Source organism: Cheilinus undulatus, linkage group 3 (genome assembly GCF_018320785.1).
Source record: "Cheilinus undulatus linkage group 3, ASM1832078v1, whole genome shotgun sequence".
Taxonomy (NCBI): Eukaryota; Metazoa; Chordata; class Actinopteri; order Labriformes; family Labridae; genus Cheilinus; species Cheilinus undulatus.
Window position 1 is genome coordinate 50,771,353 of NC_054867.1, and position 27,240 is coordinate 50,798,592.

A 27,240-nucleotide genomic window follows, 5' to 3' on the forward strand; every position below is an offset into this window, starting at 1 on the left:
CTTGTTTAAGAGAGATAGTGGGCCAGTCCTGATAAAACTGCTGCTATACTAAAGCTACATCTGAGCGAATCGCTGCTGATGGCACTGCCTGCAGCTCTATTGTGAATAAAATATGGGTTTATGAAATTTGAAAATAACTGAGAAACTGGTATGGCCCTTGGCTGTTATTAAGAAGTAACTTATTTTAGTGTTTTTATGACCGTGTCTTCATGTTCTCAGGGGGATATTCTGATCAATGAAAATGCAGCAAAGCTTGTGGAGCGCTTCATGACCTTCAAAGAGGGTGTGGCTTATGGCATCGACCAGTTACTGGAGCTGCCCGGCCTGGGAGCACACTGTGATGGCATAGAGAACAGGACCACCAAAGTTAGTTGTGCTTACACTGCTGCTGTGAATATTTGTACTCCTGCATAACAGAAATGTCAACACTTACAAGGAACCCTGCATGATCAGACAAGTTCGTCTTTTTGGATAGATATTTGTTTTTCTCGAATGTATATTAAACTAAAAAAACTCACTAAATATCCCACATATCTGCAGTTTTAGTACATTTGAGCTCATAAACTCACCAGGAGACCGCCATGTTTGATCCGCGTCACGTTTGTGTGACATCATGGTTCCACAGCGCTCTTCTCCATTGCAAAGCAGTAACCATTTTTCAGACAGTTTTGTTGCTTGCAGCTGTTGCTGCCATGAGTTTGCTGCATGTTGGTTTTGTCTCCCTGCTGTCAAAGCTCTGTCATTCTTCTAAGTTTTACCTCAATAAAGCTCCCTACAAGTGACTGATTTCAGTATATAGTGGAAGTGTGCTGGGATCTTTTCAAAATTAAAGTATTATGTACACATGAACGGAGCTTCTCCAAAGAAATGCTAAAGTGGACTTTTACTTAAAAGGCACAATCCGGAAGTCCTTTCGTTCTGTTTTTATCTGCACCTGAACTGTGTGGAAACAGAAAGCCCCATAAAGAAGAGGAGTTCAGGGAACAACTTTATTAAACAGATGCATTTTAGCTCGTGGCCTTCATCTGGTTCATCAAGAAACAGATTTCAAACATTTTCTACCCATGTGGATGTGAATATTTGCGACAAGGTACATATGGCTCAGTATTTATCATTTTCCTGTCTAGCTGGACTGATAACCACTCTAGGTGCAAATATAAAATAGAAGGGACCTCAAATTTTAGAATTCCCGGTGCATGAGACATGAGTTTCTGAGATGCAGCCCTAACACTGACTGCCAGTCTGAAACAGGTTACTGCATAGGAACGGTGAGGATCACACCACGGAACTGTGACGTCACGGTGCCAGCGCAGACCAAAACATGGTGGTCTCCTGGTTTATTTATAAACTCAAATGACTCAAAATGCAGATATCATGTGATTTTGGTTCAATATGTATATGAGACATACAATTATCTATTCAACAAGATTAACTTACCTGATCATGCAGGGTTCCTTTTAAGAAAAACCAGGACAGGTGATGCTACGTGCAGGGTAACTGAAAATGTGCTGTACAAGCATGCTGCTTACTAATTTACCTTTGCAGAGTGTAAGATCTACTCCACTTAACTCCAAATCCAGGCCACATCAACTTTTAAAGACAGGCTCAGACTACGTGATAGTTTTGGTCATTCACGACAGCACCATGTCAGACTATGCAATGACCATCTCTGCCAATATACTAGCCACACCACGAGTGAGATCCAGACCTCTCATTAGGGCTGGGCAATTAATCGAAAATTAGATTAAATTGCAATATGGACTGCTGCAAAAATATTCAAATCCCAGAAGGTGCAATATTTATCTAACCTAAAGTTTATGTCAAAGTATTGGTTTAAATTGTTTTTGCAGCATTGTTGTTATGTTATGCATTACATTTCATACAATAGTCTACAAAAATCCTGCTTTCTTCATTTCATGTGCATACTTATACTAATCAATCAATCTTAAATTATCGTATCTACCTTATGTAAATCTGCCCAGATCATAGCTGTTTTTAAAATACTGACTGTATGTCTAGTCAGCATCATTGCACATCTGGCTACCGTACTACCAAAGCACATGGACTTGTATACACTAGAAATAATACCTAACAAGAGCTCATGCAATTTCAAATCTACATATTTTCTCTGTAAAACAATGCTTACTTAGTGGTAACTTGTTGCATGGTCTTTGTTCTTGTAAAGGCTAAAAAGTATCTTTACTTTAAATTTTATATCGGCTAATCTCTTTTGTTCTGCAAAGGTTTATTTTTTCCGTTGTAAATTTTTTAATTTAACTTTTTGTTAAAGTATAATTTTTAATTTGAGTTTAATTTTCATTTGGTAAGGATTTCACCTCCATGTAGAAGTTTGTGTAAATTTTGTTTTGGCCAATGTGTGTTTTGGGGCTTAAATGTTAGAGATGTGTGTAAGTTGCTAGTGGATACCTTGAATTTCCCCTCGGGATTAATAAAGTGTTCATCCATCCACCCACCCACCTAATCTAATCTAATCTGATCTTATCTATCATTCCAAATATGACAGGCTTTATTGTTAACGAAACTGATCCAGCTGGGTATTTTAATGAACTGTAAGTCATGTCCTCATATTATAATCTGAATTAAAGCTTTCTTTCTTTAAATGTTTTAGGGGCGCTGTGGAACTTGCGGATACCCTCCATCCTGCCCCTTCAGACACCATGACACGGTAAAATCAACCTTTATGCTTATAAAGCTGCACGCTAGCAGATAACAGCAGGTAAACTAAATATGATTCTTGCTGTGTTTTAGGGAAAGAGGGAGAGCTGTGTAAATCATGGCACAAGGTTTGGGCGTCGCTACTCATCACACTGGAATTTTGACCTGGACGATCATTTCAACCGGATGGGCTGTAGGAGAGTTTGCAACTTTGAGTCCTGGACAAACAAATGCTGCAAAAACCACTATGGTCGAGACTGTCAAGGTAAGGTGTACAATGGACCTTTCACTAAGCCCTTAGCTCACTCAGGCAAATGGTCAACATGCTGTACTTAAGAAATTGTTTTTTCTCTTTTTTTATCATCTAAAAAGAAAATTACATACAAGTATAAAACGCAAAGAGAGGTATTTTATTATGGTACACAATGGTACCCATAAAATGGGCTAAACCTAATTAATGCTTCATCACAGTGATACAATGCTGTGATCTCAAAGTGCAACTACCACCATCACCCACTCAGCATGACCTGATGCCATTGAAAATTTATCCCCTTTCATTGGGATTTGAAAGTGTCTGCTTTACTGTAAATAGCTGGTACACATGGTAAGGCAGACCAGGCTTTTCGGCAGGTTTTCTCCTTCATGAAATCATAATTCCACATTAAAAGGAAAAGGTGGCACACTGTTCAGTAAATAAATTCTTTTGTTAAGCTGATTTGACTGAAAAGCTTCTAAATTAAAACCAAACACTGACCAGTGAAGTTGGACAGCACAACTCAAGGCAAAGTGGTCACAGGTTGTTTGTCCCTTCTATTCAACCATCAGTATCAGCTAGCAGGATTGCTCACTCCTTATGGTGAAAACAGATTGCATTAGAAGATCCACACAGCTGCACAGATACTGCATGTTGTGGATTTTGCTAAGTGCACAAGAAGACAGTCTTTTCCCTCTTGGAGATCCCCAAAACAGACTTTATCTTACTGCTGCATCTAATATTCCAGATTTTATTTATTTAGGCAAAGATCAAACAAACCGACTGGTGGGCGAAAACTTGGAAACCCCAAGTTTGGCTCTTTAGATGCTGAAAGCTGTTTCTTTCCTTTTTTTGAGCAAAATAACTAACCTTGCAAAAATGGATTTGCCATAGTCCATGTCTTTCATCAGGCAAATCAATTTTTCAGAGCTGCTGTCTAAAATGTTTGTGCCAGGTCTGATGATCCGACAAATCAGAGTCCCTTGAGGAGAACAGGCCAGTAGCTACTGGCAGGGTTAAGGGCCTGTGTCCATAGCCAGCTTTTTAAGTGTCGGCAGCACAGATAATCTCCTTTTCAGAGCACTTCTCACTTGCGTTCATTGCTGCTACATTACAATAAATGACCCCTACTTTCCTCAGTAGGATCATGTATGTTGTTTTAAAAAAATCTCTATGTGCTTCATATTTCAAGGAAATATCACAGACAAGATATGCAGACAACTGGAAATAGACGAGTCAGATCAGATTCTCTTCTGCCATTGTCAGAAGTCCCGCCCCCTTGTTTGAATTGGCAAGTGAGGGAGAAGTGACATTGACAAGTGCAGCGCTGTTCCAAAGTTGAACAGTTTTCAACTGAGAGCACTGTAAGCGCGGTAACAAAAACAGCTGAGGCTGAGGGTGTTTCTTTTGCCCAAGGTGCTGAGTGCTCAGAATGCTGGAGCACATTGGTATTAAGTTGAAAATAAGCGCTGCCAGTGTTAAAAAAGCCGTCTCCGGCCAAGGAACCTTAGTGGTACTGGAAGCTAATCGCAGTGGCTGCCCTTACCAAACTCTTTGAGGTTTCCCAGATGAATATGAAGTATACACATGCAATGGATACATGAAACAGTCTATCTGGCGTGCCATTTTACAAAATAACCATAACCACTATTGCTAACCTGGTTGACAGTTGCCCTTTATTGTGTAATTTAGCCATGCCCCATATAATAATGATGTTAGCTTCAATTTTGCTAAGTTAGACAGTAACCAAAAAAAAAAAATCTTTACAAGGATACGTTCCCAAAGGCAGTAAAATGGCTGAGAAGTAGGTCATATTCTTAATATTTTCTGTTGCTGTGATATTAATATCATTGAAATGTTACTGGTATTGTATCTTGATCTAAAAATTCTGGTTTAGTGACAACCCTACTTATGTTCAGGTTTCACAAATTAAAAAAGGCCATGACATAAAGCTGATGGTTTTGAGCACTGTATGTTTTGTCACCAATCAGAGTGTTTGCTTTGTTTTTGTCTCTGCCTGCCCTCTGTGTGTTTCAGTTTGTCCAGGTGGTGTGGAAGCCCCTTGTGGTAAACATGGAGATTGTAACGATGGTATACAAGGTTCAGGAAGCTGCCGATGCCACAAAGGCTTCAGAGGAAAAGCCTGTGATCTGTGTCTCCCACAATACTACGGCCCCAACTGCACAGGTAGACAAATACAACCATCCAGAATTTATTTAACTACAAAAATGCAACACTGTATTCAACCACAAATTCCCGAAAAGTTGGGAATTTGTAGAAAATGTCAATAAAAACAGAATGTATGATTATCAAATCTCATTAACCAATTTTATTAAAAATAGAACACTAAACACTTATCAGTTGTTTAAACTGAAACTTTTTAACATTTCATGAAGTACATTAGCTAATTTTGAGGTGAATGACAACAATACATCTCAAAAAGGAAGGGATGGGACAACAAAAAGGCTGGAAAAGGAGGTGGTAGTAATGAAAACATTTTGCAACTACTTCGGTTCATGGGCAACAGGTCAGACTGGGTTTAAAAGGAGCATTTTAGAGAGGCAGTGAGTCTCAGAAGTAAAGATAGGCAGAGGTTCACCAATCTGCGAAAAACTGTCTTTTAATATGCAACAATTTCAGAAAAGTGTTCTTCAATGAAAAATTGCTAAGACTTTGAATCTCCCACCGCCTACAGTAGATAAAATCATCAAAAGATTCAGAGAATCTGGAGAAATCTCTGTGACCAAGGGACAAGGCTGAAGATCAGTACTGGATGCTGGTGATCTTTGGGCCCTCAAGCAGCACTGCATTAAAAACAGGCATGATTCTGAACTTCAAATTACTGCATGGGTTTAGGAACAGTTCTAGAAATCCACAAAGTAGGCTGTGCCATCCACAAATGTGAGTTAAAGCTGTTTCATGCTAAGAAAAAGCCGTATGTAAACTCATTCCAGAAATTCTGTCCTCTCTGGGCTAAAACTCATTTAAAATTGATTGAGGCAAAATGAAAAACTGTTCTGTGGTCAGATGAACCAAAACTTGGAATTCTATTTGGAAACCATGGTTGCCATGTCCTGCATACCAAGGAGGAGAGGGATCCAGCTTGTTATCAGCACACAGTTAAAAGCCTGTATCTCTGATAGTATGGGATCTCAGTGCCTATGGCGTGGGCAGCTTACACGTGGAAAGGAATCATCAATGCTGAAAAGTAGGCCGGTTTTAGAGCAATGTATGTTCCCATCCAGACAACGTCTCTGTCAGGGAAGGGAAGGTATTTCAGCAAGATGATGCTAAACCACATCCATCACAACAGCCTGGCTTTGCAGCGGAGAAGTCCAGCTGCTGAACTGACCTGCCTGCAGTCCAGACCTTTCACCAATAGAAAACATTCTTATGAAAGCACCATAAAAGGAAAAACCAAGCAAAGAAGGTCCAGGACTGTTGAGCAGCTTGAATTCTTTATCAGACAAAAAAGGACAACACTCTCCCAAAACTCTACCAACTGGTCCCAGGGACAAAGTTTTTTTTTCATGTTCTCTTTTGAAAAAAATAAGGGTTATTAAGATTTGTAAATTATTGCATTCTTTTGTGTTTTTACATTTGACAATGTCCAACTTTTTTTTGAATTGGGGTTGTATTTGAAGCAAACTGGAAACGATGCTCTATGTTTGTGGGATCCTTTTACTTGGGACAAAGTATTTCAGAATTGTGATGTGGTAGACTTTCAGTAAACACCCTATCAGTGATAGAGAATTATAACATTATGTTGTCATAAAGCTGGTAATTGACACCTGTAGCAGTAACAGAGTTGTAACGAGGTGAGACGGTAGCAGTATATAACATTAGGGCTTACTGGGCTGAACTGCGCTGTGTCTGTGATTGACTGAGTGTGTGCATGTGGATCTCCTGCAGCTCACCATGCCTCTGCAGCGCCACAATGCAGCATGAAATCATGCACTGGGACCCTAAAATGACGCCATTAATGATGCAGTGAATGAGTTTAAAGTGTAATGGCGTCTGTGTTACGGTGCCGTCACAGAGTTGCAATGTGTAAAAGGCTAGTCTCACCCCATCAGCTATCATTCAGTCTGTCGCCATAGCAACACTCCCCACTCACCATCACACAGCTGGATGTTCCTCCAGCACACAAAGCCCGACAGCTGTATTCACTCAGTCATCCTTCAAGGAACGGTCCATGATGTTAACCAGCTGCTGATCATCTTCTGTTCACTAAACTTTCAGACGGCTTTATTCAGATTAAATCCATGTATAAAGGGATTTACCACTACTCTTTATCAGTGACATTTTAGCACAACGTATCAAAATTCTTTTTTATGTTGAAAATGTGCATAGCAACTGCCCTCCACAGGTTGAAATCGTCCGCTGCAACATAATTGTTTTTAAAAAAAAGAAACTCTACTGGCAGATCTGGTGCTCAGTGCCATCTGTTGTCACCACAACACTCAAGTTCAAGCTCAAAACAAACGGTTAGCTCTACTCTCAGCAGCCGAAAGCTGAAAGTCGCAGCTCAACTAAACATAGATGTCACTGTTTTACTCTGGGGTTGTGGATAATGAAGTGCTGTTGCCATAATACCAAAATTTTCAGTTCAATACTGAAACCAAGTTCAGTATCATGATACTCTGCAACTGGGTGGCGACGTGATTTGCTAGCCAAACGTTTATCATATAGCATTATTTAGCAGCCTGTCATCATTCCTACTATACTATTTTACTATTCTATGCTAACCAGCGTCAACTCTGTGGATAAGGTAGCCCGGTAGATGCACCTCCGCTGAAACTCTAAGACTGGCATTGTCGTATACGACAAGAAGAGAAGAGACCCGTTGTGCAGTTCTAATGACGCCATCATAGGCTAACCCAGTAGTTCCCTAACTCTTTGTGTTGGGCCCCCCTTTGGCAGATAAAAATATTTTCGGGCCCCCCATACCCCTTATCATGCATATAAACATATAAAAGCATGTAAATGTGACAAGCACACTGGTATTCACAACTTTTGCACACAAATTCCTGTTTTTTTTTTTTTGTTTGTTTGTTTGTTTTTGTTTTTGTTTTTTAATAATTTAGCACAACATATAACCTAAAAATTTTGAGTTTTAAAATTCTGACTCCCTGAAGTTAAACAGTTGGCTTAAAATAAAAACTTAACATACTTAAGATTTGTAAGTCCTGCCATAATTTGAGAGACTACTGTAGGCTTTTTTGGTGCTACAGATCTCTTGTGTCTTGGGTGCAGCTGAGACTGACAATCTCAGGCCATTGTCAATGTCCAGCTTTGATTTGATTTGTTTTTTTGTCTTAATCAAGGCAACATCAGAAAAAAACAACAGTCTTCTACAGGTAGGATGTTTCAAAAGGAGAGAGTGTGGCCAAGGCTCTCGATGGCAATGTTGAATCTGAGGTGGTATCAATGAACTGCTTCTATTCTGGCAAAGTCAACAGCTTGTGTTGCTTAGCCTTACCTTGCCGCGCACCCCCATCATGACCTCGCGCACCCCTTGGGGTGCCCACGGCCAACTTTGGGAACCACTGGGCTAACCCATGCTTCCATAGCTGTTGTAGAACATTTTTTAGCCAGTCTGGAACATGGCTGACTTTCTGGGGTCTTTAAAGATGGTTAAACAGAGGCTTAAACCTTATGCTAAAACCAGGTGTAAATGCTGCTAGCTTAGCACTTTGTGGTAGGATGTTTGTTACTTGGTGCATCTGTGGGGTAGGTGTAAGCCTTCCTCCTTCATACTTGATGCCAGCAGGTTCATGCTTTTCACTTTAAAGCTTTTTTTTTTTTCTAACGCTTAAGATTTTATTCAGATGGTAGAGTCGGCCATTTCTCAACTGGAAAGTCGAAACTGCTCCCACTATTTCATCAGTGATGTGTGAATACTGTACAGTCATGAACGAAAATATTGGCACCCCTGGAATTTTTCCAGAAGATACATCATTTCTCCCAGAAATTGTTGCAATCAACAAATGTTTTTGGTATACATGTGTTTATTTCCTTTATGTGCATTGGAACAACACAAAAAATCTGAAGAAAAAAGATGAAATTGACATAATTTTACACAAAACTCAAAAAATAGGCCAGACAAAATTATTGTCACCCTCAACTTAATATTTGGTTGCACACCCTCGTAAAAAAATAACGGAAACCAATCGCTTCCTATAACCATCAACAAGCTTCTTACACCTCTCAACTGGAATTTTGGACCACTCTTCTTTTGCAAACTGCTCCAGATCTCTCAGATTTGAAGGGTGCTTCTTGCAACAGCAGTTTTGCGATTTCTTCATAGGTGTTCAATGGGATTTAGATCTGGACTCAATGCTGGCCACTTCAGAACTCTCCAGTGCTTTGTCTCCAACCATTCCTTGGTGCTTTTTGAGGTATGTTTCGGGTCGTTGTCCTGCTGGAATACCCATGACCTCTGATGCAGACCCAGCTTTCTGACACTAGGCCCTACATTGCAGCCCAAAATCTTTTGATAGTCTCAGATTTCATGATTCCTTGCATACAGTCAAGGCACCCAGTGCCAGAGGCAGCAAAATAACCCCAAAACATCCTTGAACCTCCACCATGTTTGACTGTAGGTACTGTGTTCTTTTCTTCGTAGGCCTCATTCCATTTTCTGTAATCAGTAGAATGACCTGCTTTTCCAAAAAGCTCTACCTTAGTCTCATCTGTCCACAAAATGTTCTCCCAGGAGGATTGAGGCTTATTCAGTTACATTTTTGCAAACTCCAGTCTGGCTTTTTATGTCTCTTTATCAGCACTGGGGTTCTCTTCGGTCTCCTGCCATAGCGCTTCATCTCATTCAGATGACCATGTATGGTCTGAGCTGACACTTTTGCACCCTGAGTCTGCAGGACAGCCTGAATTTGTGTGGAAGTTGACTGAGGATGTTTATCCACCATTCCAACTATACTGCATTGCATTCTTTTGACAATTTTTCTCTTCCGTCCACGTCCAGGGAGACTAGCCACAGTTCCATGGGATGTAAACTTCTTGATTATATTACACACAGTGGACAAAGGAATTTCAAGATCTCTGGAGATGGTCTTGAAACCTTGAGATTGTTCATATTTTTCCACAATTTTGCTTCCTAAGTCCTCAGACAATTCTCGGCTCTTCTTTCTCTTCTCCATGCTTGGTGTGACACACACAGGCACTCAACACAAAGGCTGAGTCAACATTTATACATTCTAACTGGCTTCAGATGTGATTTTTATATCACCAGCACCTGTTACTGCCACAGGTGAGTTTAAATGAGCATCACATGCTTGAAATAAAATGATTTACCCACAGTTGTAAAAAGGGTGCTAATAATTTTGTCCGGCCCATTTTTTGAGTTTTGTGTAAAATTATGTCAATTTTGTCTTTTTTCTTCTGATTTTTTGTGTTGTTCCAATGCACATGAAGGAAATAAACGTGTATACCGAAAACATTTGTAAATGCAACAATTTCTGGGAGAAATGATGTATTTTCTGGAAAAATTTCAGGGGTGCCAATATTTTCGTCCATGACTGTATGTGCCATGTCAGTTTATACTGATTGCCACTTTACATAGCAGCCTTCACCATCAGTGTGTGAATGTGGAGTGAATGGGTGTAAATGGGTGGGTGTGATCTGCAGTGTTAACAAACCTGTACAAGCTTAACCATTCTGTCAATGAAAATCAAAGATGTTTCAGATCCTTTGTGCATCAAAGAGCTCCAACTGTCACCTCACATTGCTTTTAAGAACATGAAAAAGATTGAAAGTTTGGTGATCTGAAATAACTCCTGAGTCCTGTGTAATGAATTTTCTCTTCCAGCCTGCAATTGTGTGCGTGGAAGGTGTGATGATGGCATTGATGGTTCAGGGTGCATCTGCACTCCAGGCTGGGAGGGTGATCGTTGCCAGAGAGAAATAGGTGAGTTTCCCCAGCTTAATACAATTTATTCTAAAGAGTCCAGGGTGTTAAGAGTTTGCCATTATTCTGTGTTGTCTTAATATAAACAAATTCCACTGACCAAAATGAAAATTGAGTCTTAAGCATGATTTATTCTTCTGCATTGAATCTATATCACAGCTACCCCATAGTGGCCTACAGTTTTATTATCACTACATGAGCTGTGTTGGTGTATCTCCATTACCACCAGGGTGATATGAAACATAGTGTATAATATTGTAGTTGGAGCTGATAAACATTGAGCAGCAGATGATTACAATGAAGATATTGCGAAAAAGAAAGAAAGAAAGAGGAGATGGAATATATGGCTGTTAAATCAGATGAGGTAGACGAGGGGAATAGCTTGCACTCATTTGGCCACTGAGAGAGACATGGATGAGGGAATGCATTTACAGTATTTCAGATGTCTGCTAGCAGATATAAAAAATTGGCTCATTGTCTGCAGCCATGTATTTCACACCAGAGTACCCCACAGTATACCTGTAGTCATTGCTCAGAGTCTAGCAAAGACTTGGCAAAGAAGTGTAAATCAGTATATACACCAAAAACGTTTGCTTGCAAGCTTAATCCCTCTAAACAAGGTTCAAGGTTCACTTTATTATCCCTGTGAAGGGCACAAAACAAGTATTTTTGTTTAAAATAACTGAAGCAGTTGGGAGGTTGGGCATTTATCTTTCTTTATTTTCTCACCAACACAAGTTTCTATCACTGTTTCTGTCTTTGTAGTTCTGTCAGTGTTACGTCTTAGTCTTTAAAAAAAGTATAACTGCATCTAGAACATGAAAATCGTGATCCTGCAATAATTAAAACCAGGCAGAATGTATAGACAGCAAAAATATCTTGAAACAATTATAGATTCAAAACTGTCATAGTAGTCTCATGTCTGAGTGGTTAATATAAATGTGGGTGCGGATTAAGAATTTCTCAAAGCATTCATAGATAAATATTGAACCTATGTGGTTACTGAGATGTAAGATATATTGCTTATACCAACTCATGTAACAGTTTAAAGCCCCTCTTCAATATTGGAGCTTTTTCATCATCGTCGTGTCTGTGTCCAGGTGTTATCCCAGAGGAGTGCCGGCAGTGCCATTCAGACGCCGACTGCATGCCAGGTGTTGGTTGTGTGTGTAAATCTGGATTTCAGGGGAATGGCACCTTCTGCAGCCAAGAGCCACGTGAGTATTCTGCAGCCTCAGAGAGAAACTTACCAGCTCCAGATACATAATCACTGCTGCCTTTTTCTCGCATGAAATTGTATAATTTTTGTTAGATTCTGACAACAAGACATATTAGACTAATTTGGCTGTGGTGATGGGAACAAAGTCAAAATTCTGAAGTGGTTTGCTGCTATAAAACATTAAGGAGAATGAAAAAGGACTTAAGGTTGGCTGCACATCTGCGGCAGGATATTGGAAAATCATTACCCTATTAAACCTAAAACTTTTATCACTCAGACAAAAAAATTGTAGATAATATCTAAACATTTTACATGTGTTACCTTCAGGGTTACAACTAGACTTTTAGGATACAATCTGTAAAAGGGCTAGCCTGTCAAAGCTGAAAGTAAGACTGCGACTTTGCCCTCCATGCGAGCATTCTGGTCTGAGCAAGCTGGTCGCTCGTGCCTACCCAGCTGAGCGGCTTCTGTTGTGTTCATAGTGGATATGTGGACTTATTTTGGCTTTCAAAACATTAAAGACGGTACATAAAAACTTAGACAAGAATCAAGTTCTTTGTTAGAGTGAACTACTCAAACAACACAACAAATCTGAGAGCTAGACATTATAGCGATAGCATTGCAGCTAACAGCTAATGTAAAACAAGCCTTTTGAAGCTACCGCTGGTCTCTACTCCTGCAACCATAATAACACAGTCAATACTTTGTTTTATTTGTAAGGACCTGCGCTGTCTTGGTGTTGTTAAGAATAAAGGCTTCAGTAATACATAAAGATGCTCTGTCACACCCTCCCCATTTTAGGAGAGCTATAGCAATTATTAAGTTTATACTAGAAAGTGTGAATGTTGAGTACTGTAGCTTTTTTTAAACCATGTTTTCAACAAGTTTGTCCTGTAATCGACTGTGCGAATGTTTGCTGCATGACATATGGGGGCACTGGAATTTCATAGTGCATTTTCCTGCACTGTGAATGTCAGACTTGTAATTATTAAATATTTTTTGCAAAATTTCTGCAATTTCATGGCGGAATTTATCCCTTGTTAACTATTTTAGACTTATGATGAGCGAAACATCGGTTAAAAGATACTTTGCAGGTAGACCAGCACTTCTCATATGATACTGAGTGAAATCATCCCAGCACACAGAGGACAGTTAACATTTGACAGCAGCTCGTACACGGGGATGAGGAAGAAGGGTTCTTTGGCCAATTAGAGATTAGGTTTGCTTGGTTCTGATCATAAAGTCAACCGAGACTCAATTTATGTCGTTTACCATTACGAAAATCAGTCCAACACTTTTTTTTTTTTTACCCTTTTTTAGTTTTGTGTTTTTAGTTGATAGGTCACCTTCTTATCCATAAAGCAAGTAACCTGCTTTATCATGTGATTTATTAAAAAAGACTTAATTAGGGGGTCAGTTTATTTCAATTATTAGAGCAGGTTAGTCCTTGATGCACAGGTCACAGGATCGATTGCTGCTCTGGTGCATTTTGGTGCATTTCTTGCCCTCACCCTATATGTCCCAGCTTTCTTCAGCTTTCCCAGCAAATGAGTAAAAAAAACAAACAAAAAAATGCTTGAGGATCAAAAACCTACATAGCAAAGGAGCTGAAAAACTTTTTGAAAGATAAGAAATAGTGATGTGAAAACTGCAATACACCAATTAGATAATGTTTAATGAGGTATTAAATCAGCTAAAACAATGGTCAAATGCTCATTTGCTTCCATACAAACAGACCTTATATTGAAAATTAAATAATAAATGTGTTTAATAAGGTAAGATCTTTGGGGCTTAACTTTAGAAATGGAAACCTTGTACTTCTGTTTGGTCTCAGCGCCCTGCCTTATAATGAGAGGGACGTGCAGATATAAAGATGACACATTTACAGAGCAGACATAGACCTTTACTGTGACATGAATCACATCCAATGACAGCTTTATTAAACCCTGCAGCTCCAGACCTCTGCGCTGAATATAACGGCGGCTGTCACCAGAACGCAGACTGTAACCAGACAGGACTGCTCGTCAACTGCACCTGTCGCAGCGGTTACCAAGGAGACGGTTACTCCTGTGAGCCTGTCGACAGGTGGGTGTGGCCTGTCATCTTCTCTGAATGGTCTTTGGTGATTTTGTGGGTAAAGAAGCATTTTATTAATGTTAACTTTACCAAGACTGGTTTCTGTGTCTTATCCAGGTGTATTGAAGACAACGGTGGCTGCAGTGAATTCGCTTCCTGCAAGTTCACTGGTCCAGTAAGTAAAAATCTTAAGTAATTTTTTTTTTTTTTTTACCTGTAATGTTAGGGTTAGAACAATTTATACTATTTATAACAAGATATTCAAAAAAACATTTGCTGAAAAACATCTTAAAACTCCTGTGAAGACATATGAGTGTATGAGAATTTTGGCAACACCTGTGAACAAATCCAGTAGTGCCTCTGAAATCAAAATTCATAATAAGCACAAGAGCCACTTCAGTGCATGTATGACACTTATCTTCTTGACCTCTTCATGCACATGATCACAGTAAATGAGCAAGCACGAGAGAGCCAGTTTCTGCATTAATGCTTCTCATACAACACCAACACTCAGATTAATTACAATAATACAGGCAAGTTACCTTAAAAACAACTACCAGTTAAATACTGGGAGCAAATTACTGTAGAGCTATATACATGCAAGAGGTATGTGGAGTAAGTCAGTGATGAGCTTGAATCTAACCTACAACGTGTTGTTTGTGAGATTCTTTCTAGCTCATCAGCCTTATTAAGGCCAATGTCATCTGGAGAAGCTGAGGTAGCACATACTCCAGATGTTTCTGCCGTGTGGGAAATTTTCAAGTCTACTAGGCATGAGAGCAGTCACTGATGGGATATCTGTATGCTTAGATTGCTCCCGGACTTTGGACTAATTTCCCTTTGCCTTCTGGCATACCACAAATCTTAGGGATGCTAACATTTTTAGAGTATGTGCCAGTTGCAAGGCATATTTTTTTTGCATTTGATAATTACTATGCAACTAAAAAGCCTTCCCTACACACACACACTGCAGGCTTTAATGTTCAATTCTGATCTTTTGCTCAGTTCTGATTCTTTGTTTGGCTGTTCACATCAGATATTCATCTGATTTATGTATGAAAGTGGCCTGAATCTGAAAAGAAAAGATCAGATTCAGTATAACCTGTGCTGTTTACACCTTAAGAAGAAAATGGGTATGAGTCACACATGAGCAAAAAAATAAATAAATAAAAACCCGGATCTGGGTCACTTTTAACTGCACTGTAGCTAAAATAGACTTCAGTGTTCAGTGTTTTAAATTTTTTGTAATCCTGGACCCTTAAGCCCAGTTCAGACCAAAGATCTGTGACGAGACAGGTTGAGACTAGCCACTTCTTGAGACAGACCATTGCAACATTCTAAAACAGTCTCATTGCATTTCCAGTCTTTGCTCTGAGCTGGGCTTAACATTCTAGTCACTGGGGCATTTCACCAAACCATTGCCCTCAAATGCATTTATGTCAAGACGCTGGTGAGTGGACACAACTAATGACTGCAACTCAAAAAACAGGAAAGGGGAAAGCGTTATTCACAGAATCTGCTTTTGTCACAGTTCAGTTTATCGGTAATAAAATGTTTGCACAGTGCCTGGAGGATTATGGCTAGGGGCTCTGCTGGAAAACTCTATAGATTTATGACTGTTGATTTTGACCTGTGCATGTGTAAGGGCAGCCTTACACCTAAAGATTTTTCCTCTGATTTCAAAGTCGCAGACAAAATTCCAAAGTCAGAAGTCTTGCTATAGTCGCAGCTCACTCCCGTTGACTCAGTCGTTAGGTGTAAAGTGGTAATAAGACTTGATTTTTAGTCGTTTTAAGGCGGTCTTTCTTCAGTCTGGGCGTTACGATATCAAACGTGTTTGATATTGTCGTAAGTCTCAAATCTGGTTGTATGCATATTTTGTTAATCAGTGACGCGACCGTCGTCCATGACCAATGGGTGCCAGTGTTGTGCGTGAGCACAGTAATTCACTTCATTCTTCAAAACATGAATGTGAACGTAGATCAATCTGGAGCCGCTGAATGTCCGCTCAGAACTCAGGAGATTGAAAAACTTTTCTGCTCAGTGCTGCAATCAGATCTCTGCACCTGTGTGTTTGTGTGTCAGTTCATCCCAGGCTGACATGACAGGTACGGTAAACCGCCACTGGGATTTTCAAAGTAAAAGCCTGATCCATTTGTTTCTGGGGTGAGACGACATGCGTTTTCATACAGTACTTTTTTTCTGAAGTCTTTCCGGGATAGTTCTTTGGTTGTTACAGAAGAATGCAAAGTTGATTCGGTGTTTAACTTTCCCTTTGTTTTTACTCGCTGTGAATGATTTAAAAATGTAGGGTTATAAGAGATATTAACTCAAATGTAATCTCCATTTCCTTCTACATCTTGTTCTCTGCTCAAAAATTGTTGTGAATTTCCACCAGATGCATGATGGGAAAAATCTTAGAAGCAATCGTATTCTAATCTTGTAGTTAGTGACCTACAGTACTTGCAAAATCTTAGTCTGAGACTAAAAACCCAACGGCTTGCCGACAAACTGTCTTTAGATGTGAGGACTCAGATTTGAGTCTTTTTAGAGTCTTTTAAGAGTTTCAGCAAAGTCCTCTGGTGTAAGGCCTCTTCCTTCTTTTTAAAGACAGATCAGCTGCTGTGCATCTTTTCCTATTAAATGTAAAAATAGAGAGGATTTTTAAGCCATGCTGTTTATCCCCTCTCCTGATCTTGCTTGATGCAGTCGGTCATAAGGAGGCATCAATATAAAATTTAGTTAATATCATAAGCAGATGAAAACTCCCCACAGGAGCTTTGACTGCATTTTGAATGTACCAGTTATGGGATGTAGATCCTTGATGAAATGAAGAAAGGAAATGATCAGTGACAAACACATCAATAAACATTACTTGATTTTATGCTGCAGTCTTATCACACAGTAATCTGATATTTCTAGAATGAGCGAGACTGTGAGTGCTTGCCAGGGTATGTGGGTAATGGAGTCCAGTGCTTGGAGAAGGTGGTGCCCCCTGTTGACCGCTGCCTGGAAGACAACGGGGGCTGTGACCCTGTGGCCACGTGCAAGGACCTGCATTACCATGGTAATACTTCCATTAAGATTTAAATCAGCTTCTCAGCCCATCTTGTGAGATCGCAAACTCATTTTTCCATCACGCCAAATCCAGGGCTGATTATGAGCCGGTGCTTAATTGAGCCCGAGTTCTTTATATTTCCATGGCCAAAGAACCAGCTCAGGATCCAGGACACTAGTTCCAACATGGCCCCGAGTCAGTGCTGGTCTAGGGAAAAGGTTTGGTTTATGATACAGCCTGCACACTGCATTGGAGGTCGCATGCTTGTGTCTGCAGCTAGAGGTGGGATAGGAATGTAGAAATAATCAAGAAAAGCACCATTTATAAACAGAGTTTGAACAAGACAGCGAGATGACAGTGTCAAACATGGATGTAAAAGCAAAGCAGTAGTTGTTTGAGCAGGCAATGAGCTGTCTCCAGGCTATGTGAGCCTTGGATAAAGTACAGTGAAAACTGGAGGAAGCTGTGAACGCTAATGTGACCCACCCTGACTTTTACAGTGACGTAACGACTTCTGTCCAACTCCAGTGGAAAAGCAAACTGGTTCATTGACAGTTCACTGACTGTTCTTTGATTGAGCTGACTGGGAATCGGCTCCAGCCCTGAGACTGGCTTGGTGGAAAAGGGTGGAAAAGTCCTGATTAAGGCCAGGAGCAGAGTCTGGATGCTTAAGTAAAATACCTCAGAAGCAAACAGTAGCATCATTAAAAAAATATTTAAAAAACAGAGATTAACTCTTGTACCAAAGCTATGGTTTGGTAATGTGGATAATGTGGTTCAGCCAACACAGCTGGAGTGTTTCACCTGCGCTCTCCAGAGGGGAAATACAAGATGAACTTCAGTCAAGCTGACGCCGCCTGCCAGGCTGAAGGCGCCATGCTGGCCAACTTCAAACAGATGGGAGACGCACAGCAGGTAAACCCAATTATGGTGGACTAAAAGTTCACTCAGTGAATTCCCATAAGAAATCAGACATACAGTTTATTTATTAGAAAATGTCTGAGAAGATAAAGAGAAAAATGGAGGTGGTATTTATACCCGGTTTTAAAAAGTTACTGGCCTCTGAGGTCCTACTGAACGAGAAGCAAAAAATGTTACTGCCACAATGTTGAAATGTGAAGACAGATTTCTGTTGAAAATTATCAAATCTGAATCAAAAATGAGCTTTATTTTATTTTTGCACAACAGTTCAGACCAAGTACTCTGATTAGACAAGAGGTGTTCCATATAGCAGTGTGTTTAGATTTATAAATGCTATGAATGTGGTTTTACTTCAGTAAGAACCACTTAGAGCTGGAAAGTACTTATTGGTGCCAGGACTCAGTAGGATGTAAGCATTAAACTTCTTTATTCAGATGAGTCCTTCTTCTGAGTCATTAATTCCTAATGATGAATCAGCAGGCAGTATGGATAATAAAATGATGCTTAATGGTACTGATCTTTAAAAATTCTTAATATGTAAAAATGAAGAATTATTCCTTAAATCTCCAAAACCATGTCTTATAGATGGACAAAACTTCTAACCACATGTAAAGTGCAACTAAACTTCCAACCTTTTTTCAGCTAAAAACCTATGAGTGTTCATTAATGTTTTAACCTTGAAGACAGTGGCTCTCAACTGGTCTGGCCTCAGGACCCACTGGTCCGTTTTATGACCCAAGTTTTCAAAAAGTTTTCGACAAAGCACATTTAGTTAATTGAACATGTTGCAGTTTGGAGCATGACTGGACCAAAACTGCTGCTGTAAAAAAGAAAAGGAACAAAACTGACAAATTGTAAACCCTCTCTTCCCATCAGTATGTGTAAATTCTTGCCAATTTTCTGTAGATCTTTAGAAATTACTTCTTTGTCATGGAAAAAGTAGCCATTTATTGCAAGAAAAGGAGATAAATTAGTTGAAGTATCGATCAAAAATTTAAATTATCCCAATTTCACAGTAAAACAAGGTAGGATAAAGTAAAAAAAAGATAACCATGCATGTCCAATAAAGACTTCAGCTCTTTGCCACATTTTTTTTTTTCAGACATCTAGCTGCGACCCACTGAGAACTGATCCATAACCCTTTTTTGGGTCCTGACCCAACAGTTGAGAACCACTGCTTTAAGAGATCTTAGGGACTTTTTGTGCCATTCAGTTTTTTTTTTATTCTCAAGCCATTTTGGCTGTGTTGAATGAATATAGCTCAAATTTGCCAGATGACATTCATTTAAAAAAAAAAAAAAAAAAAAAAAAAAGATGGTCATCTCAGTTCTTTAAATTAGCCTAAAATGGCCAAGCTACACAAAAACCAGCATATTTGTTCCAAATGACAAAAATGTCCCATTGGAAACCATTGAAAATGCCATTTTTATCTTAACATAAACTAATGCCTTCCTTTATGGTCGGATTTTATTTTGGACTACTAGATTTTAATTTAGACTTTTTATGTTTGTCTACCAGATGGCGCTACTTTTTCCCATTCAAAGCAAATCCCAAAAATATAAACAATATTTGATATGTATATATCAGGCTGAAGTAGTTTTAAAAGACTGACTCGTTCAAAGTGGAAAAATTATATTTAAAAAATATACTTTTTTTTTTTTTTGGAAGCAAACAACTTTTTAGTCATTAGGGAAAATGCGTTAGGATATCAAAGGAGCTCTTAAGCACTGGTTAAAGCACAGGTCAGTAACGTTCGGTATTGGCCCTGTTGACAAACATCTCCATAGGCAGTTGGACAGACTCTGATCTTTTTCAATGAGGAGAGAAAGTGTTGGCACAGTGAGAGTCTTGCACCAAAAGAGGTAATGGAAACACATTGGTGTGGCATCAGTTACATTTTTATTTTTAACACAGTAAGCGGCCCCCTTTTCCACATCAGGTGCATCTCTGATATTTTGTCTCGAAAGTATGCATAATAACTGCCCTACAGGTAAAACCTACCAACTAAATTATTCTATTGGCTGATCAGGAGGTAGGGGATTTATGTGGTGTCAGCTTTTGTCCCACTATTAGACGGCTCTGGATAAGAAAGTAAATTTCCCCATTCAGATTCTCTGTAGTTCCTAACAGCTTTTAATTTCTGTTTACCATGCTGGTGGTTTCCATGGTAACAGCAGGCTCCACCAATCATAGAGGTCACTGTGGCCTGGAGGCAGTGTAGTCGTTTTGCCTGAGATTGCAATCACACTACATTTTTTTCTGAATAGAGGTTGATAACTTGCACACTTTTTGCAGCACATGCCATGGTTTCACAGCAGGGTCTCTTGTGGTAAATCCTTCACAGATGGGTTGTCGTTACAGTAAATCGACAAAAGCTGCATAGGCTGTATAACTTTTGTGGTTGATGGGAATAGCATGAAGGCGAGAGTGGCAAAATCAGCCAAAACTCTGGGGTTTAGTCACTCTTCAACAATCAACATCAGCACACTGAGAAGTTGATCAATCGTAAAGTATTTACAGTCTTGATTGCAGGAGTGCATGCTGGGATTTCTGATCCATTTTTTTCTGTCTTCTTTCTCCTCAGCTGGGGATGCATCTGTGTGTGGCTGGCTGGCTGGAGGGAGGTAAAGTGGGATATCCTACCACCTTCCCCTCAGTCAGATGTGGAGGAAACCACATAGGCGTGGTGCTGTACAAAGACCCTGTGGACCAAAGCAGCAACTACGACGCCTACTGCTACAGGCTCACAGGTACTACAGCAGCACAGCCAGAGAAATAGCTCTACTCTGCTGATTTATCTATGGTGATGTTTGGACTGCTGGAGTTTGTATCAGATCAACACTACTTCTGTTTAATCTGATGTTGTTTGTGTTTGATTTATAATCCAGGCCTGCCACTTACAATTATTTTCTGTTTTATTTCTGACCTTTTTTCCAATCAAAGGATTATTTTTTAATGATTTCTGAAATTAAAGATATTGAAAACATGATCACAAATAAACCCTAGAAAATAAACTTAAACAGGGGATGATAGGTTTGATGAGTTGAAACTAGGGAGGCATATTTTGTTTCTTCAATATTAAGGTACTATTATTACCATCTGTACAAGCTGATTGCCCACTAATCATTGTATAGAGCAGTGGTTGTCAGCCTAGGGGTTGGGACCCCCTTGGGGGTCACAAAACACTGAGAGCGGGTCACCAGATTGCTTAAAAAAAAACTAAGAATATTTTTAAAATTACACTGTTGCCACATTACACCAATTTCATCAAATTTTAACCCTTTTTCATCACTTTTAAACACCAAATTTGCCCATTTTAGCATATTTTTGCCACTTAAAACCCATTTATGTCAATTTTATACCCCTTCCACCACTTTGTTTTGGCCTGTTTTTGTCACTTCTAAACCAATTCTTGCCACTTTTTGCTTGTTTTTGCCTCATTATTGCCACTGTTAGCCACCTTTTACACCCATTTTTGCCCATTTTAACCACAGTTTTCTAATTTTTGCAAGTTTATATTAATTTTTCTTCCCAGCCTACCTAATTTCCCTAATTTATTGCACTTTGAAGCCATTTCAGCCACTTTTTAATCCACTTTTATCGCTTTGTGTGCCCATTTTTGCCAATTTAATCCATTTTTGGTTCATTTTTGTCTACTTTTATCTAATTTTTGCCACTGGTGGCTGTTCTGCATCGTGACAAATTTTCTGATCATTATTGTAGCATGCAGGTCCATGTAGAACTTTAACATTCATTATTCTTCATTTCATGCCCCCCGTATGACATTTGTGCGTCATCAGGATCACATGACTGCCAACAACTGATACAAACATTTTGAAGTTCAATAAATTCTATTTTAAATATTTAGATATTTTTAAGACAAATCAAAAACAGAGTTGAGACATTGGACTTCAACATTCCCCAGGTTTGAAAACACAGTAAAGGAAATCAAACAAAAATAGATTACTCTCTGTGTGTTCTTAGATGTGTCCTGCACTTGTCCCTCTGGTTATGTTGGAAATGGAGACTTCTGTAACGGCGTGCTGACCAGCGTCCTCGCTACGTCCAGCAACTTCTCCATTTTTTACAAGGTGAGACTGATAAGTGGACTTTGAAGTTGTCAGAGGACAACAACACAATGCTAAACAAAAATGTGTGTAGTAATTCCTTAATCTAACCAATAGGTGTCTCCTAACCATCCATTGAACATTCTTTCTGTAGTTTTTGTTGGACTACAGTGGCTCGTCCAATTTGGGCAAACAGCTGGTTGACTTTCTGTCTCAAAAGAAGTCTGAGGTCACACTGTTTGTTCCTCATAACGGCGGCTTTACCCCAAACAAGGTAAGAGACCCTAACTCTTCACTAATAAGCTATTAACTACACTTTTTGTACATGCATACATAAATTAGATACAGACTAATTTCATTTTTACTGACTTTATCATTTCTATGTATTTAAAACAACAAAACAATTTTTTTCTGTAGTATTTTAGAGTTATTTTAGTCACCATTTGGTCTGTATATAAACATTATCAGCCACTAACGTAACTGCTACCCTTAAATAGTGAACTACATCTAACAGTGCAAGAAGAGTGAATGATTATTTCTTCCTTAGACAAGATTTTTACACTTGTAAAGTGTAGAGAGAGCACAACAAAAAGTGAGTACAGCAGAGACAACAAAGAAATTAATTGGTCTCAACATCTTTACATTTTTACATTATTAAATATCTGTAAAACCTGTACAGTGGTCACACTGGTAGACAAGATGCAGCCTTTTTGCAGTGTGGTGTTTCTGTGCAGCTTTGTTATTGTATGCTGAGAGGTTAACTATGGTGTTGTAGTTTAATTCTCAGCATGCAGAAACAATGACAGCAAATAGACCCCCAGCAGACAAGTTGCTCAGCTCACCAGGTTCTGGTGGATCCTGACATGTCTTTAAAGTCTTACAGTTGATTTATAAAAATAAGAATCTTAAAGAGTCTTAGGGTTGATCTGATTTCTACCCCTTAGCCCTTATCTTAGCATTTCCCCTTGGTTTTGCGCATTCACGTCAGGTGAAGGGGTATCCCAATTCCCTTTTGAATTGAGGGCTAGGGCCAAGGGCAACATAGCCTTTGAAATGAAGATTTTCCAGGACCACACTTGAAACCAAGGGCTATGATGAATTCCCACCATGCACTGCGTTCAATTGCAAAATGGCAAAATGGACTACGAAGCAGGTGCATAAATGTAAAAATAATTTCAGCATTTATTAAAGAAAACAAAACAGTTGTGTTTTCTTATATATTCACTCTTTAGCCACTGGGATGGAAGTTTATTGTATTTTCAGTATGTTCACATGTAAACAAGGGCTATTAACTGTATAAATAAATATATATATAGATGGTCTAAGCTTTATTGTCACCTCCGATGATGCCGTTGTTTATCTGCAATCTGTTATAATGAACAGCAATCAAGTGGCATCTCATTTCTTAAGGGAAGGTTTTCACCCCTGCCCTTTACCACTCTGTTTCAAGGGGCAAGGGTAGATGAAGAGGAAGGGCTAAGAGCAAGGGTTAAGGGGTAGAAATGGGATTGGCCCTTACTCCTCACTTTCTGAGAGGTGTGAAACTTAAGTTCTCACTGTTATTGAGCCACATCTTAATACTTTATCAAATCTGCACTGCCTTGGTAGCGTCACAAGAATTTTGTATTAAACATTTTTAAGTATTTGCTTATCCACTTGACAAATCACAACATTTAAGGCAACCTATTACATACACAATAGCAAACCATGGATACAAGAGGGGCGGAAATGTGCTAATGCAAGTTTGAAGAAACTTGACTCCAAGGTAGAAATGACTGAAAATGGTTGGTAAGGAAACCCAAAAAGTACAATGCTGTGAGGTGCAAAAATTGTGGTAATTTTTCTGACAGAGTCTTTAAAACATTTTCAAAAGGCTTAAATTTGTAAAGTAAAGTGTACAGAAACCCTGATCCCAAGGAAATCAGAGATATTTCTATTCAAAACTGTAAGGAAATGACTAAGAATAAATGGAATAACAAAATACAGCCTTCACTGAAGTGAAGCTTTTTAATGAAATCTAATATCTGTGTTTGAATTGTGTTTGTGTGTTAAGACTCTGTCAGGTAGAGATCTTGAGTATCACATCTCAGCAGATAGCAGCAGACGACCATTTAAGGATCTGAAACACAACGAAGTCATCATATCCAGGCTTGGGTTTAACCTGACAGTTACCCATGGCAAAAACGAGGTCAGAAAACACACACCTACTAGTTGCATACATTCCAAACACATACAAAATGGGACTTTATAAGAGTATTTAAATGTTTTTAATTGATATCTCCTCAGAGCGTCAAACTAGTGAACAAGCGGTTGCTGCTGGACTGGGACATACCTGCTATAAATGGGATCATCCACGTCATTGAGGCTCCACTAACAGCACCGCCTCCTTCAGTGAGTGCAGTTGGTTTGAACCAGAGCTATGAGTGACAACCAGAGCAACTTCTTTCTAAGATTCTGTACCAACATGTCACCAATATACCCTGATTTAAGCCACATGGAGCTCATTCCTAGCTAAAGCCAATGTGACATCAGCTAAATGGTGTCAACACCCATCCAAGTAAAGTTAAGGATGTGCAATATTATTAGCATATCACATCAGTAGAGAACCTTAAAAACTGTTGATGATATTTACAACAACTATTTTGGCTGTAAAAAATTTGCCTATTTCAGCTGTAAATATTGACTCTATGAACAAGTAAGTTAGAGGAGTTTTAGGATGAACCAACAGACCTACATCAGCTGAAGCCTTTTTCTTTATTCATAATCATTCCTTACACTTTAAAGTGTGTTTTAAGGACTAAAAATCTAATATTGTGCATCCCTACAAAAATCCTAATTTATTTTTTCATTCAGGCCCTGATTTTTCATGAACTTGCCTTAGGCCTGATGTGCGCTGTGATTTAAAACCGGTGCTATGCAAGTCATGGTGATTTGGCATGGTTTACAACAATGCAAGCAATACTCGCAATTTTTGGGCTCACACTATATGGTCCGGTGGTCAGGCACAATCTGAGTGCTTACATTGCACAAGTAAAATTGAGCTGGACAGACAGAGGTTAAAGTGACCTCTACAGTTGCAATCAAAATTTTTACAACCCCTATTGCAAATCAGGTTTACTGTCAACATTTACTGACTTTTTGCTTCTGTGATAAATCAAACTAAAGGAAGTAAAAAAGCTCAACACAACTAATGCTTTAAGTGGTTTCCCCAAATTCAACTGAAAATGCAACTTGTGATTTCTTCTCCACTATCAAATTATTGAACTCCTTCATGACAAGCATCTTTAGTACTTACTGGAGTACCCTTTTGCTTCAATGACCTGCTGCAAAGCAGATGCATAGCCAGACACCAGCTTCTGGCAGGTCCCCTGAGGAATCTTAGCCTATTCCTCATGTGCCATGGCCTCCAGTTCCGTAATATCCTTTGGTCTGCATGCTGCAACGGCCTTCTTCAAATCCCACCAGAGATTTTCAGTTGGGTTCAGGTCAGGCAACTGTGATAGCCATTTTAGAATCTTCCAGGACTTCTTCTGCAACCAAGCCTTGGTGGAATTTGAGGTAGGCTTGGAATCTTGTTGGAAGGTCCAATGACACCCAAGCTTCAGTTTCCTCACAGACGGCATGACGTTTACTCCTAGGATTTTCTGATACTTCAATGGATCCATCTTGCCTTCCACATGCTGCACATTTTCAGTGCCAGAGGACGCAAAGCAGCCCCAGAGCATCACCAAGCCACCGCCATGCTTAACTGTGGGCAAATTGTTCTATATAGCGTATGCTTCATTCTTCTTCCTCCAGACATACCGCTGATCCACTGTGCCAAAAAGTTCCAGTTTTTGTTTCACTGCTACACAGAACAGGATCCCAAAACCTCTGTGGCTTATTTCTATGATTTTAAGCATATTGGAGCTGACTTTTCTTGTGCTTTGGTTCAGTAGTGGCGTATGTCTTGGAGTTATGGCATGAAAACCCTCTATTCAGTACACGCCTTATTGTACTCACTGAAACCTCAGTCCTCCAGTCCATGCCACCCAAGTTTTGCTGGAGGTATTTTGCAGTCACTTGAGGGTTTTTCCACAACCTGCCTTCTCGGATATCTGGTTGTAGCCATTGATAGCTTCCTTTTTCTGCCCTGTCCAGGTAGTGGAACCACTGTTCCTGTAACTTTGAACTTAGAAATTATGCTTCCAACTAGAGATGTTCCAATACCAGTTTTTGTGTCGCGATACAGATTGACTACACCTTTGCCTACATACATTTGTGCACCATCATATAATGAAATGATATATGAATACATTTGGAAGATAAACCTTCTGCAAAGTACACTACTGCTACAAAAAGTTTGGCCTTTTAGTTGACACTAAAGATGCCATGTTTACATTAACCACAGCCCCTTCATGGCAGAGGTAGCACACAGCCATGGCAACACAGCCCCACGAGTTATAGAATAGAATAAATACAAAGATGGCTAAAGCTAACTGTGAAAAGAAATCTTCGCCGTATCGTACACTTCTGCATTTATTATGACGGCCACAAGGAGGAGCTATGGCGGCTAGCCCTGTTTGGTCTGTGATGCATTCTAATAGGATGATCTCTCGGTTGTTGCTAAGCAACAGAGAGCAGATGGCTGTATTTAGTCGTTGAGGATATGAAGATTCAATCAGCTGAGTATGCACACTGATAACATCACAGCTCTGATCAATATTCATGAAGAACAGATCGTAACAAATCTGAAGCGTCTGGGCAGCCTAATAACAATTATTTTATTCTTCCTAATAAATCATGTTCATCTTATCTTCCCCTGTCCCCTTCCCCTTCACACACTGAGAGTAGACAGTTCAGTCGTTTTTTTTTTTTGGAACTTATTTTTTATTTATTTTTCAATCAACAACAGTACAATATAGACATGTCCTTCTCTTCCAGCTGTATAGTATTAGTACCCATCACATTAATCAATTCCTTATGGAATAAACAAAGAAAAAGAGAAATAAAAGATTTAAAGAAATGGTCAAACATAAACATATGTATATATGCAGCCAGACA

General features: G+C 39.3%; 1 protein-coding gene across 3 annotated transcripts in view; it reads left to right on the top strand.

The window, feature by feature from the left end:
- The window catches only part of stab1 (stabilin 1), a 142,397-nt gene that overhangs the window by 93,719 nt on the left and 21,438 nt on the right, over window positions 1-27,240 (top strand). For all 3 annotated transcript variants that reach the window (XM_041783712.1, XM_041783713.1, XM_041783714.1), the window contains 15 exons: window positions 220-366; window positions 2,630-2,686; window positions 2,770-2,941; window positions 4,967-5,116; window positions 10,758-10,856; window positions 11,957-12,073; window positions 14,028-14,160; window positions 14,269-14,326; window positions 17,074-17,218; window positions 17,991-18,124; window positions 20,715-20,880; window positions 22,115-22,221; window positions 22,352-22,471; window positions 24,251-24,385; window positions 24,484-24,588. In XM_041783712.1, coding sequence (XP_041639646.1) covers window positions 220-366; window positions 2,630-2,686; window positions 2,770-2,941; window positions 4,967-5,116; window positions 10,758-10,856; window positions 11,957-12,073; window positions 14,028-14,160; window positions 14,269-14,326; window positions 17,074-17,218; window positions 17,991-18,124; window positions 20,715-20,880; window positions 22,115-22,221; window positions 22,352-22,471; window positions 24,251-24,385; window positions 24,484-24,588 — 1,845 coding nt within the window. The remainder of the gene's footprint in view (window positions 1-219; window positions 367-2,629; window positions 2,687-2,769; window positions 2,942-4,966; window positions 5,117-10,757; window positions 10,857-11,956; window positions 12,074-14,027; window positions 14,161-14,268; window positions 14,327-17,073; window positions 17,219-17,990; window positions 18,125-20,714; window positions 20,881-22,114; window positions 22,222-22,351; window positions 22,472-24,250; window positions 24,386-24,483; window positions 24,589-27,240) is intronic.